General features: G+C 25.8%; 1 protein-coding gene across 4 annotated transcripts; it reads right to left on the bottom strand.

Annotated features, from left to right (window-relative positions):
- Positions 1–2,535: 2,535 nt before the first annotated feature.
- On the bottom strand, positions 2,536–4,455 carry LOC107612464 (65-kDa microtubule-associated protein 3). 4 transcript variants are annotated; one of them, XR_001613770.3, is made up of 5 exons: positions 3,815–4,441; positions 3,500–3,681; positions 3,162–3,403; positions 2,796–3,005; positions 2,536–2,718 (listed from the first exon to the last, which is right to left on the bottom strand). XR_001613770.3 is itself a non-coding variant. In XM_088497180.1 (5 exons), the coding sequence occupies exons 3-5, from the start codon at positions 3,518–3,520 to the stop codon at positions 2,993–2,995; spliced, it is 276 nt and encodes a 91-aa protein (XP_088353306.1). In that variant the 5' UTR covers positions 3,521–3,681; positions 3,815–3,903; positions 3,998–4,455; the 3' UTR covers positions 2,536–2,992. The 4 variants fall into 4 exon arrangements, 3 of the variants coding, with proteins under 3 accessions (XP_088353306.1, XP_088353307.1, XP_088353305.1); XM_088497180.1 differs by having other exon boundaries at positions 2,536–3,005; positions 3,815–3,903; positions 3,998–4,455; XM_088497181.1 differs by having other exon boundaries at positions 2,536–3,005; positions 3,998–4,441.
- Between the last annotated feature and the right edge of the window lie 11,541 nt (positions 4,456–15,996).

Raw genomic sequence — 15,996 nt, 5'->3', positions numbered from 1 at the left:
TTATCATCGTCTCTAGAATATATAGGAGTACAATAATGATTTTTTTTTAATTTATAATGAAAAAATTCTTGTTAAATAAGGTTTATTCCCGTGTATCTATGTATTTCTCAAATTGCTTTAATGATTTCAATCGATTGAATAAAAAAACCCCACATGCCGTGCAAAATTCAATCGATTGTGTATCCATTCCAATCAATTGAAGTTTAGGAAGCCTGAGTTTCAATCGATTGAATTTCTAACAAACACAATTTTTCCAATCCAATATGTATGTAAACATATCAATGATAAAATTATGATCGATTAAGATTGCAAAATATTTATTACGATTAGTGCAAGATCTAATTTGTTATTGTTTTAGTTTTTTATTGTTAATAAACATGATAGATAAATGATAAAATAATAATTTATAAAATAAAAAATAGATTTTATAATTAAATAATATATAAAGAATTAATTTGTAATTAAAATTAAATAAAGATTATTTAGCCGTTAGTAAAAAATTTAAAAAATATATTTTGTTATAGGACTATTTAATGTTCTAAACATTTTGGGACCATTGAATTCGGTGCCTAGTTTAGATCCTCTGTTTATGTCTTATGTTGTTATATGTTCGGTTCTTGTTTTATTTAATTTAAATTTTGTTTTCTCTTTTTGTCTGTGATTTGCTTTCACTTTTTTTTTGGGATCAAAGTGAGTTTTAAAACTATATATATATAAAAGTGTGTGGTCATATTTTAATAAGTTTGTTATTGAAAGCATTGATATTTTTTTTTAATATGGAGTTAATTTTTTTATAATTGTTATTGAACAAATTAAATGGTCAGATTTATTAAGGAGAAAAAAATAAAATTTGAGGATTTGATTTGAGTGAGATACAAGTCAGATTTATGCGTTATACAAATTCTAAAAATTCAGGTACATTTATGTTTTAAGTGACAAATCTATTGGTTTCATTTGTGTTCTTCACATCTTAGCTAAATACACCGTATTTCAATATCATTACAAAATACTATCATCTCTCCAATATAAAAAATAAAAAACAACGTGTATTTGACAGACAAAAAGTGACTACTTATATGATTGTACCTTTGTGGAGTTAAAATAGGAAAAATAAAAAGACTTATGGTAAGCCCGGAGTACATACATGACATGATGATGTTTTCCACTTTGCCTGCTTCAACGGAACTCTATATCCTTGAGCATGATTTTCATCTTTGGTCTCTAATGTTGAATCAAAATTAAAATCGTTTCTAATTTTTTTTATTAATATTTTTCTCAACCTTAAAAATTTTACATGACGATTTTACTCCCTAATAAAACACTTTCTTCCATCCACCATTACCATGACTCTTTTTCTCTCATCATCATCTAGACATCACCATTATTACCATCTCTCTCTTTCCCTCTCAGTTTTCTTCTTCTATTTTCTGCGGCACTATGAAACTCTGAAAAAAAATCGACTATGTTAAGAATCTCACAACTCACAAGATTATGAAGTTATGAAGCTTGTCACTGCAAAGCCGTCCTAAACAGCAGGCCCCCGAAACGCTCGTCGGACTCTTGTAAGACATCAATTGCAGTCTCCGAGATGACAACATCGTTGTCCCCCTTACGGACGTCGGGCCTATTAACTCCGTCGTCCTCGTCGTCACCGGAGACTGCGACCTCTTTGGCGGTTTCAATAACACTGTCTTGAAGAAAATCGAAGCTCGGATCCAACAGCTACACAAACTTGACTTGAATTGCGTTGTAATAAGAGAGAGAGGATAGTGGTGGTAGTAATAGAAATAATAACAGTGATGGTGATGAACTAATGATGATAATGGGATGGTTAGTGGGTAGAAGAGAATATTTTATTAGAGCAAAATCGTTATGTAATTAACATTTTATATAAAAAGGATGATTTTAAGATAATTTCTAAAAGTTGAGAATGATATTAACAAACAAAATGGTGTTTGTTATGGTACAATGATAAATTCATACGTATCGATACGTTAATGGTGTGTTTGTTTGAGGTGGAAATGGGAGGAATGAAAAAGAAGGGAAAGAAATTAGAAAGAAAATAGTTATTTTTCTTTGTTTGGTTGAGGGGAGAAATGAGAGAGGAAAGAAAATGGGATAGAAAAATATTGGTGGGACCCACCAATTTTCTTTCCCTCTAACAATGGAGAAAAAATGGAGAGAAAACTAATTCTTTCTCTCTACTTCCAATATTACCTCTTTACTTATTTTAATATATTTTATAACATAAGGATAAAATTGTCTTTTTATACTATTTCTTTCTTTTTTATTTTTCTTTCATCCAAACACATCTAAAAAAAATAAAAATCCACTCAATTTCTTTCCTTTCTTTTCTTTCCTTTCTATTTATTTCCTCTCTATTTCTTTCCTTCCAACCAAACATAGCACTTTTACTAATATACCCCTTTTAATTAAATAAATATAAAAAAATATTTTTAATTTAATTTTAAAAAAAGTCTTAAAACATTCTTATTTTATTTGATTAGACAAAAATACCCTTTCAAATTAATCAAATTTTAAAATTTAATTAATCTTAATTTTATAATTTCAAATAATTTAAACAACAAAACAAAAACATATTAAAAAAAAAACAGAGTTACTTCCTAATAGTACAGTAGCAAGACATTGAAGCTGTTCTTCAAGTGGTGTGCCCATCAAATTCCACATCTCTAATAGTACAGTAGCAAGACATTGAAGCTGATAAAGCAATAAAAATCAGAGTTACTTCCTGTAATGATACAGGATTTTGAAGAATAAGAGCAAATGACATTGACCTTCTGCATTGTGTGTGATTTAACCTCTCTCAAACTTTTTACTTCAGATGATAAAATCTTTATAGTATTGTCACTTATTTCTTTCGATGCAGTGGAAGTAACCAAAGTGGGGCAAATTTCACCAAGTTTGTCTTTTATATCCAAACCAAGTACTGAACATAGCGAACTAAGAGTATTCAAAAGGTCAAATACCTGCTTCAGTCGACTGGCCTGCAACAATTGAATACCAAATTAGTATTTTAAGTGTTCTAAGAAAAAATATCACCTTTTCATCTAGAGCCAGACAATAGAAGTAAGGCTACTTTGTAGTTCAGCATATCAACAGTTTAGGCAAGAAAACAAATAGGAGTAACAACAGAATATCACCTTTTCATTTTGAAATTGAACTTCCTTTGTAGTTCTTTTAGTCTTTCCAAAGTCAAGTTGTTTTCATCTAGATATACATTAGCCCCCTTACTTCCATACAGCTCAGTTGAAATATTTTGCAGTTGATACAAGACTTCTAAAAATTGTTTCTTCCTCTCAGTCTTCAGCTTGCGCATCTCCTCAAGCAGCAAAACAACAATTTTGCGTCCTTTCTTCAAGCTTTCACATGTCTTGTGCTCAAACTGTGGACATGCAACGGAATTTATTACTTAGAAAATTTCCATGACAGAGAAAACGGCGAAAGCACAATCTGAATTCTGGAGTGCCTAAGTAATTACATGTGGTGGCTGTACGCCCATCGCCGCACAGATGCCAGCTAAGTAATTTCTTGCTGAATTTGTGCTCTATATGCTTTTGCTTCATCCACTTTTTTCTTATACAACTCCAAACACTTTTGCTCTATTTCAAGTAACATTGCATCTTTCTGAGAATCAGACTCTCCAACGTCATCCCATATTTTCTAACATTAGAACACGAGGATCACACAAACCAAGAATGAGCAATTTTAGAAAAAATAGAAAGCTCTCTAGAAACAGAAGTAAAAAGTAAGCAATAAATTGGGAAGATGTGTCTTCCTCACAACAACTTACAACCTGAAGTTCTTTTAGTAACAAGTAGCAAGCTGTTTCTTGATGAGCAAACTGACTGCTATGGTTGCTCAGAAACATTGGTAACAAATATGCTGGAAGAAAACGGAAAAGGAACAAAGAAAGAGGTTATTTGTTTGGCGCCTAAGAATCCTTTATGCTGGCTGTAACCCTGTAACCTTTACCTACCTAGCCCTTGTTTTTGTTCTAGACTCGCCCGGATATGAATGTGCAACAGAGCGAGCAGGGATAAAAAATCTAAAATTTGAAGCCGGAGATTCTCGCACAGGAACAAGCGTAGACCAGTAGCTCGCCTTTCACTCAGTAGTTTGAATGGAAGCCATCCCCTTCAAACACCCTATCCAGCCCAGTTCTGGCAGCGACCGGCGACACGACGGCGAGAGCAGAGACGACGGCAAGCAGTGACCCGATGACAAGCTGCTCCAAGCCACGGACAGAGAAGCCAGCAGGATGGGGACGACGTGCCGAGCTACCTGGGTTCCGGACAGAGGGAAGAGGAAGAAGCGGAAGCGCTGAGACAGGGGACGGCCGCGGCAAAGAACCTAGGAGTAGGGTTTTGCCATTTTTGTTTGAAAGTCTTTCCTTCGGAAGGGGGGACGAATGATATTAGGAAAATTGAAGAAGACGAAGAACTATTGATTTTTAGTTTTATTGATATGTTTTGATTTGTTTTAGATGAGAACACGAATGATTAGGAGAAACGGAGGAGATGAAAAACGATTGATTTTTGTTTTTTTTTTTTAATATGTTTTTGTTTTGTTGTTTAAATTATTTGAAATTATAAAATTAAGATTAATTGAATTTTAAAATTTGATTAATTTAAAAGGGTATTTTTGTTTAATCAAAGAATGTTTTAAGATTTTTTTAAAATTAAATTAAAAATATTTTTTTATATTTATTTAATTAAAAGGGGTATATTAGTAAAAGTGGTGATATAATATATATTTAAAAAAGAAAAAATTAAATGCTGATATGAAAAATAAATTCCACGTGGCTTGTTACTACTTGTCCATATTTTTAACGTATCGATACGTATGAATTTATCATCGTACCGTAGCAAACACCTGTCAGATTGATTTTGATTCAAAATTTTAATTAGGAATAAAAAAAGGTTGTTTAGATTATACTACTCAAAATCACTTTTAGATAAAAAATTACTAAAAGAGACATTAATTAAAATAAATTTTTATATTATTCTATTATTTTACTTTAGATATTTGAATAAATCTTATTAATTCATTTTATAATAAAGTTAATATTTACTTACTAAATTAAAGTAACATATAAAAATTGACAAAATATATTTTAATACATAAAAACACTAATAAATATTAAATTAAAAGATAAAACACTAATGAAATATGTAAAAACTAATATCTTATACAAAATTAGTACATAAGAACACTATTATTTCAGCAGAAGAGCTAATTGTTAGAGTTTGATATGAGCTTTCACCAATATAACTATTATCTTCTCCATCAAAAATATTTGCATGTTCATATTGATTAAACTCAGTATCTATTTCAGAATGTCTTCTAATAAAATTATGAATAGCCATTGTTGCACACACTATCTGCACTTGAGTTTCAATTTTGAACTTGGACATGTGTTGCAAGATAGCAAATTTATTTTTTCACACTCCAAAAGTCCTTTCTATTGTGCATCTTAAGTTTGAGTGATAATAATTAAATACTTCATTATGATTTGTAAATCCAGAAGAACGCCTAAAATCTGCAAGATGATAGCGCTCACATTTATATGGACCAATATATCCTTTCGGTGTTGGATAACCGGCATCTACTAAATAATATTTACCCAATAAAGAAAAAAAAATAGTTACATGATAACCAAGTAAATATAATTTATTTGTAAGAAAATGATAAAAATTAACCTGGAGGAGGATTCGAAAAATTTATGGTAGGAGTTGTAATAGCATTATCAAATACACAAGCATCATGTGTAGTGCCTTTCCATCCTAGTAAAACAAAAATAAAGCACATGTCTCAATCACATATAGTCATTATATTTTGTGTTGGATATCCTTTTCTTCCAATAAATTTGGGTTGATCACTTGGACTAACCATACATGGGATATGAGTACCATCAATTGCTCCTATAGCATTTTTAAAAAATGGCCAATATCGTTGGTCATTTTTTATTTTGCTATGAACATTCTGAAACTTAGGATCTGATGGCTTAATATATTTAATAGATAATCTCAAGCAAGCAACTAATACCTCATAAAAATATCTACTTACTGTCTCTCCAAAATGTTAAAACCTTTCTTGTATCCTCCTATTACCCACTCTATGACCAACCGTATTTAAGAACATTGCAACCATTCCCTGAACTCCCATTTGTCTTGTATATTTTAATCTTTGCTCAACTAATTCATCACAAAATTAAAAAAAAAAAAACATGTTTTTTCATCTGAAACATTTCATAACAACGAATGCCATGGCCACATAAAATTTCTTGCACCCATAAATAACTTATTTGTTCACTAGTTCTGCATATTTTTTGCATAGATAATTGATTGCATATTGACCAATTAATGCAGAAATATTTTCAATTTCATCCGTTTCTTCTTCTATAATGGAAAATAATTTTGATTCTTCATGTTGTTCCTTTTCATACTCTTCAAACAAATACTCCATGTTCATTCCAAATTAATTAACAAAAATTAAGTCCTACATAAAAATATAAATAAATTCTTATCAATACCAAGCTAAGAAATAAATTATATATAATAAGAACAATAATTAAGTACCACAAACATTATATTATAAAATGATAAATAAGCAATACACAAATTTTTCTATTGTCTTATCCTAGCATAACAAAAAATTCATGGACAAATTAAAATGGAGTACAATAATAATTTAATTAGTTTTGCATGAAGATAAAAAAAAAAAAAAATTTGTATGAATGGTAGTAGATTATATGCTGCATGTTTGAGCCAATCCAACAATCTTTGCTCATATCTTTTTAAGGATACAAACATTTCTCTAGCAAGTTTAAACATCATTAGTTGATAACAACGACTATGAAAATCGGGATCATCACTAGTGATCATTTCCATCTTTTGAATCTTAGCCATTACTTCCCTAATAGATGCACCGGGTACTAGAAATGTGGACACAATAGTTGAGCGTGATTGGCAATTCTATTTATTGCATCTACAATTTGCTTTGAGGCAGAGACTTTAAAATTTTTCTTCTTTTTTGTTGTTTCACAAACCACATCTCTCTTTCTTTTTTCCGTACTCTTTTGACTATTGTTTTCTTGAGAAGAGCTAAGATTTATGTGTTGAAATTCAGAACTAACTCCCACACTAGCACCTATACCTTCTTCACTATCTCCAGAACATTCTTCTATATCAACATGGCCTTCTTCAAAGTATGGTCGATAGTCATCACCATTTTCTTCTATGCCACTAGCTAACATACCAGATGAGGGAACCCAAGTAAATTTGTGATCGTTCATAACATCTTTAAATAATATAGTTAACTCATCTTTAAAAGAAAGTCCTTTATTTCTGAATTTTTCATATAAGGGATTTTTCTGCATGTGTACAACTAATCAACACAAGACTTATTACCAAAATTAAAGTTGAAATTTTTGCTTTAATAATAAGTTATTACGTACCAATTATTTTCTCTTTCACCATTCATTTGGTGCATCAACAGTATATTTAGTATAATCTCATCCTAAACCCGTTTCTTTGCCAAAAAGCTTGTACCATGCTGATCATTCCTTCTTAAGATTGTCCCACTTATTTTTTAATTGAATCTTATTATATTGTTTTTCAATTTTTTCATTAAATTGAGACAAAGCATCCTTCCAACTTTGTAAGAGTGGTTCCATTATGTTGCTGTTTAGCAACTTAATCTAAACATACTTGGATAAATTGTTTAGTAGTCTCCATGTCCCATGGTGTTTTTGTCTTTAGAGATTCATTGTTACTCATTATTTTATTAAAATATATATATAGTGACGGATCCAAAAAATTTTGGTAGTGGGGGCAAAATTTATATAACATCATAATAATTTTTATAATAGAAATAATGTGTATATAAAAAATTAAATATTAAATTATCTATTAACCATTATATATGTGTATAAATATATGTATTGTTTAACTTATTTTTAATGTGTATTTTATATTTTAATATATTTTATACAAATAATTATTTTTTATGTACATATAACATGATTATTGTTATGATTATATTTTATTATTGTAAAATATGATTAGCCTTCAAAATATCTAATATATAAATTACAATACTAAAATAGTAATTTAAATAATAATATATAATTTAAAATTCTATTATTTTAGGTTTTATATTTTAAAAAATTAAATAATTTTTCTCTTAACACTACCATCAAAATTTCTCTCTTTTTATATATATTACTAAATAATTATTTAGAAATCCACTTCCCAATGCAATTAGAAATCGACTCTTATTGATATTTATAGTTAAAAAAGTTCTTTCAATTAATACAGTTGTTATGCAAAAATTAAAGCTAATTTAAAAAGAAGATAAATAATATTCTTTTGAGTTGATTTAAAAAAAAAAACACTAATTTCGTTTAAATTTGAGAATTAATCATTCTAACGAATTTCTAATATAAAATTTTTAAATTGACGATTAAGTACCAAAAGTTGAGTAAAAAATTATTGTGGGGTCAAATTTAATAATCTAATGGGGACAAATAAATATTATTATCATATACTACTCAAAAAAATTTCAAATCGTAGTGGGGCACTTGCCCCCACACCACTGTACATAGAACCGTCTCTATATATATATATATATATCTATACCGATATATAAAGGCAATATCAGAGTTTGGTGTCCAATTTTGGTAGACATCATTTGCCCTCAAATAATTTATTTTATAAACTAAAATTATGGACAAAATAGTAAAAATACATTTTTGTTTTTAATTAAAAATCATTAACCCACAAAAAAGTCAAATAACTACCCACTAAAATGAAAACAGTTTTGTTACTTCTATTAACTTCCCACTAAAATGAAAACAGTTCTGTTACTTCTATAAATATAACAACACATCTTCTATTACCTCCATCCACTACAGTTTGTATTTTACTTTTCTATATTTTTCTTGCTGTTTGGTTCTTCTCCTTCCTTCAACACTCTCGCCTCCATCCTCTTCCATTGCATTCATCCACTGCAGTTACAAATTTTATTCAATTACTACTTTTACGCATAACATTCACTTATATCTCTTCTTCTCTTTAGTTTACTTATCTAATCTATATTTTCAGTCATTTCTCTGCTTTTTTAATTTATTCCCAACTTTTGACGTATGAAAACAGTACTGTATCTTCTTTTGTTTTTATCAATTTATTAGATTGATATATAACATTTAAATGTGGCAAGATAAGAACTATGTTATACATTTTTTATTGTTTTAATCTTTATGATTATTTTCTTCTCTTTATTTTTCTATCTCATGAGCTATGTAAGTTTTAATTTATTATTTTTCATATATATTATACGTCTAACAACAATATATAGAGTCAATATAGAGAATTGACTATGACTTTGGTGTCTAATTTTTTGGACTATATTAATCCTACAATAAACTATTTTGGAAACTAAATTATAAGGACAAAATAGACATAAAATTTGTTTTGAAAAATCCAATAACTTTCTACTAAAATGACAGTTTTAAAAAATGTAAGACATCTGCAAATTGCTAATAAATAAAAAGAAAATGAACTGGTATAAATATCAATATCTTCACATTTTTTATCATCTTCATGCTTTGTTTAATTCTATGTTAGTTTTAGTTTATATCGTTTGTTCTATCAATATCTTCATGCTTTGTTTAATTCTATGTTAGTTTTAGTTTATATAGTTTGTTCTGTCAATATCTTCGCATTCTTTATCATGTTCATATTTTGTTTAATTTTATATTAATTTTAATTTATATCCTTTTGTTTTGAGTACGTTATCCTTTCAATAGTTTAGTTTTTACTTTTTTGTATTTTTCTTGCTGTTCTGTTATTCTCCTTTCTTCAACACTCTCGCCTTCGTCTTCTTCCATTGCCTTCATCAACTGCGGTTGTTAATTTCATTCAGTTTTACAACGGTTACTACTTTCACATATAACATCCACTTATATTTTTTCTTCTCTTTAGTTTACTTATCTAATCTATATTTTCAAGCATTCCTCTGCCTTTTTAATTTATTCTCAATTTTTGACGTATGAAAATACTACTATGTCTTTTTTTTTAATCAATTTAATGTAGAAAGAAATATTTTTTTTTGTCTTATCAATTTGATGCAGAAAGAAAACAGTTTCTTTTTATTTGATATGTGTTTTATGTTTTTTATATGTCCTTACCTATCACTAATTGAATGAAAGAGTTCCATAAATATTTTGTTAACTTATTTTTTTAAATTACTTTGTAATAATATTTTTTAAATTTTTTAAAATATTAATTATGTAGAGTATTATGTTCAAAATTTGATTACATAAATATTTACTTTGAAAATAAATTAAATTATTAATTTTGTCTACCACAATATTATTTATTTTGCATATTGGCTAAGTTATATGATTGGCATATATATATAGGACGCAAGAAAATTCGCACCCATCAAAGATTCGTTAAAAACATTAATATGTTAATTTCCTAAACTATCTAAGCTATTAATTATATAGAGTACTGGATTTGATATTTAATTATATAGAGTACTATGGTTGATATTTATTAATTTCCTAAATTGTATTGCAAAAAAATTAGTTAATTTTATATTATTTGTTTGTCACATAATTAACATATAACAGATAAAAAAAAGCCTACACCTATCAGTAGAATGAAAAATTTTCACACATATTTTGTTTACTTCTTTTTTTTTATTTGTAATCTATTTTACATTGGATAATATTATTTTTATTAATTATTAGTTTGACATATAACACAACAAATGTAGCAATATAAAAACTTTGTTAATTGATTTTTTAAATGATCTGGTGACTTAAGATAAGAATTTTGTTAATTGATTTTGTTAATCTCTTTTTTATTTTTAATCTATTTTATATTAGATAATATTATTTTTTATTAATTATTAGATTTACATATAACATTTAAATGTGGCAAAATAAAAACTATGTTATACATTTTTTATTGTTTCAACCTTTATAATTATTTTCTTCTCTTTATGTTTCTAATTCATGAGCCATGTAAGTTTTAATTTATATATATATATATATATATATATATATATATATTTTAATTAATTTATTTTATTATATTTTTCTTTTACTTTAAAAACTTTAGGGGTCTAATGATCTTCCGTTTAAACAATTCCAATTATACAATCAAAAAGTAATTCAAGAGAATAGGTTTGAATTTTGGTAATTTATTAAGTCTAATTTTTATACAAAAGGTTAAAAATATTCCGAATTTAAAAAACTATTTAATAATAAAATTGAGTTTGTTCAAAATCGTAGATAGAGAAAAAAAGTTAAATTTTTTTAACTAATTACAAAAATTCACTACCATTAAAGCCATTAAATTTGAGTATATTAAATGAGGATTAATAAGAAGCAAACCAGAACGATAAATCTAAAAGTTTTCAAAATTATTTTATGAACAAACAAAATAACAAACAAAATAATAAAAAGATTCGCATTAGATTATGAAAGTTAATCTCATCCTTATAATACAATGGCATTATTTCAAAACATGTAAAATAAAATAATAAAGTGCACTTAAATTAATGTGCACAATAAAATAAATGTAAAACTTAGATAGTAGCAGTCAAATATGAATAGCAATGGTTGCCTTTTGTCCCAATGTACTATATTAAATTGCGACTTAAATTTATAATTATTAGTTAAAAAACTTACAATTATGTATTTTTTTTATTATTTTGGTTAAAAGTAATATACGTTGATATTATTTTTTAGGATTATTGACATCAAATTTTGATAATTTGAAAAAAAAATTAAATGCTTTATATCTTACTTCTTTTAACAAAAATTCAACAACTCATAAAAGTTAACAGAACAGATAGTTATAAATCAAAGTGATAGACAAGATTGAAAGTTGCGATAATAATACTTGGTGATAATTAATTATGGTCGGGTAAAGATAAGGTGGAAGGAGAAGAAAAAAATGAGAAAGGAGAACAAGGTAATATAATAATGGCGATGAGACCATGACAAGTATGTGTATAAAGAATAATAATAAGAAAAAAAGTGTTTGATATAATAAAGGGATATAATAAAATATAAATTAATAATTTTAAAAAAATAACAAAATTAAAGATAATTTAAAAAAATTAAATATAAAATTAAAAAGAAAATTAAAATATTTTTTATCAATTAGAATTATGCATGAAGATAAATAATAGTGTTTTAAATACAAATTTTTATCTCGACTTAAAATTAAATACTATTAAAAATAAATAACTAAACTTAATAACGTTTATAAATAGTTAATTTGTAAATAATGTTTTTAAATTTTTATTTTGATTTTGTTACCTATAATAACAACATACTAAATTTGTTTAATATCTTATTTAATTTAAATTTATAAATTTTATACGTTCTAAAAGTTAATTTGATAATTTGGATAAAAATTTTAAATGCTTTATGTCTTACTTCTTTTAGCGAAACTTTAACAACTCATAAAAATTAATATAATAGATGGTTATAAATCAAAGTGATAGACAAGATTAAAAATTACGATAATAATACTTGGTAATAATTAATTACGGTCGGGTGAAGAGAAGGTGGAAGAAGAAGGAAAAAATGAGAAAGGAAAATAAGGAAATATAATAATGGCGATCAGATAATGATAAGTATGTGTTTAGAGAAAGATAATAAGAGAAAGAATAATGTTTAATATAGTAAGGGGATATAATAAAAATATAAATTAAAAATTTTAAAAATAATGAGATTAAAAAAATTTAAAAATTAAATATAAAATTTAAAAAAATAAAATATTTTTTAATAATTGGAATTATGCACGAAGATAAAGAGTCTTTTGAATATAAATTTTTATGTCGGTCTCAAATTAAATACTATTAAAAAGAAATAATTAAACTACTTAATAACGTTTATAAATATTAAATTTGTAAATAATATTTTTAAATTTATATTTTGATTTTGTTACACATAATTTTTAATTGAATAATATTGAAGTGTTTAAATAATTATTTTTATGGTCAATAAATTGACAGTTTTTCAAAACTCGAAAAGTTATTGATAAGGAGATGTATGATGAATTATGAATGATTTTTTCTAAATACATAATTTTTATACTCTCCTATTTTTTTATTAATTATTCTTACGGTTTGATATTTAAAACAAAAAAAAAATAAGCACTCACATTTCTTCTATCTTTCACTATTTATAAAAAATTGAAGGCCTCTTTATATTCAGATTCATATTTTGACCTACCACTTAAAATATATGAAGACAAATATGAATATTCATGACATTTAAGTAAAAATTATTTTTTGTAAATAACTAACATATATTTTGGTTTATGTATACTCTTTTTGAATTAGGATAATGTTATTATCATTTTTTAAACTATATTTTTTCTGATAATATATATACTTCTCTATTGCGAGCTTTTATAATTTAATATTTTAAAAAAAATTATAGTAATTTTAATTTTAATAAAATATGATATAAATAAGGTCACGTCAATATTAAAATAAAAAATACTTATCTAATAAATTTAAAGAGGGAATAATATATTAACAAAAAAATAAAATTAATTTTTTAAAAATAATAGAAAAGCGGCTGAACAGGCACGATAGTGCCTGTTGAGCCGCTAGTATATATATATTTAATCAAATATGTTACCCTTGGCATGTAATTTCCATATTACTCATCCAAATTTGATTTATGTCGTTAAGTATATTAGGATGGGAATTGACGTGGTTTAGTCACGGGATTTAATGTGATAAAAGTTGCATTCAGATTGTTAAAGTAATGAGAGAAATAGCATTCAGATGCGCGCATAAAGTTTATAAGATGTGATTATGTTAAGAAATAATATATGTATAGCCCAAGTGGGAGATTGTTAAGAAATTATTTTAATTTTCTAATTTGTTTGTGGGAAATATATATATTAATTATAATAATAAATTATGCTATTTCAAATTAAATGACTTATATAATGGTGATCTCATTTATTGTTTTAAATGCTAAATTGAATAAGTCATTATTAATTACTTTTGATTTGGAATTAAATGAGAATAAAACCGGATATTATCTTTTGTTCCTTAGATAATTATCTTTTGGATTTTAGATATATTATCTTTTGGGCTTTAGATACCATTTTATTTGGGCTTAAGGGTTTAATGGGTGCCATGCTCAAATATAAATAGGTTTTCAGGGTTTCGGTCTCCAATATACCAAAAGCTGCCTTTGTTGCTCTTTCCCCATCAAAAGAGTTACGATTCAGCCTCCTAAGAATACAGAAGACTTACGCTTCCGCATTCAAGTACTTCCTTTCTTAATGATTTAACATAGATAATCTTTGGGCAAAATTGCAACAAAATAAAGTATAATAAAATATAAAACGAGAACTCAAATAAAAAACGATAAAAATTTTATAAAACCAACCGTATATATCATATGAATAAAAAAATATAATAAAAGATAAAAAAATTTATATGAACTATATCAAATAAAAAAAAATAAAATAAACTTCGTATAAGATATAAACACAGTGCATAAAAGAGAAAAAAAATAGAATTCATTTGAACAAGAAACAATAAAAATACCATAAAAAAATTAACATACCTGAGAGATTAGAACACTGAAAAAAACCAATATAAAAAAAGTCAATGATAAAAATAAGTAAAAAATAAAAAAGAATAAAGTCAAATAAAAATAAAAAAGACACTTTACATATTAAACATAAAAAATAGTAAATAATAAAAAAATTCATATGAACTAAAAAACAATAAGAAATAAAAATATAAAAGGGAGTACTATATATTTTATAATATTAAACAAAAAAATATTTTATAATTTATTTTAGTGTCGTTAGTACTCTTTAATTTAGTATCAGTTTGGACTATAAATTTTTATTATTTATGATTTTTTTGTTACATATAATTAGTATATAATAAAAACAAAAATAAAGTACAGTAAGAAGTACAATAAAAATAAAAAACAAAAATAAAAAAAATTCATACAAACATAATATATAATAATCACAACCAACAACATATATTATATGAAAAAAAAATTATAATAAAAAATAAATAAAATTCATATAAATAAAATCAAATAAAAAAATAAAAAATTTAATACACAACATAAATATAGTACAATAAAGGATAGAAAAAAATAATTTATATAAACAAAAAATAATAAAAATATCATAAAAATTAATAAAAATAAAAATTTATATCAACAATAGTTATCATATAAATAAAAAAATACAAAAAAAAAATAACAATAGAAAATTATAAAAATAACATCAGAATACTAAAAAAATGGTAGGAAAAATATTTATCATATAAATAAAAAATACAATAAAAAACATAAAAATCAAAATATGAAAGAAAGAACAAAAAATAATAAAAAAAATTAAAATCTTTACTTTGGTAGTGATGAAAACAAATCTGAAAAAAAAATGTAACCAAGAACCTACAAAGAAGAACATATAGAGAACTATTGTGAAATTATGTAGTTATGTACATCCTTTTTATAGAAGAAATGAAGGGTACACTGTACAGTTGGTAGATATGGAATAAATTTCTTACCTAATTCCTCCAACGGTAATTAACCTTCCCAACATGAACGCAGAAGCTTAAATTTTTAACTTCACGTGAACATAGAGGTAAAAGCACTTCTGGGTTAGGAGTTCTAAAAAGTTGCCAAACATGACTGGATTAGGAGTTTTAAAAAATTGCCAAACATGACAATGGGACGTTCAAGACGCTCAAACGGACTTTTCTATTCCCCAACATGAACTCCAAACACACCCTTAGAGAGGTTGATGAAAATCTGTGTCATAGACTAACAGCACCTACAAACTAGCTGGTGTAAATAATACAATCTGCAGTTACCGCAGTAAAATGATTTCATAAAAAAAAATATTAGGAGGAAAAAAAGAGAAATTTGATGAATCTGAACTCTGATCTCTGCTT

The sequence above is a fragment of the Arachis ipaensis genome, chromosome B8, assembly GCF_059453495.1.
Source record: "Arachis ipaensis isolate K30076 ecotype BB chromosome B8, ASM5945349v1, whole genome shotgun sequence".
In the NCBI taxonomy this organism is placed as follows: domain Eukaryota; kingdom Viridiplantae; phylum Streptophyta; class Magnoliopsida; order Fabales; family Fabaceae; genus Arachis; species Arachis ipaensis.
Note: the sequence above shows the minus strand (reverse complement) of the source record. Positions and strands in the feature narration are given on the sequence as shown.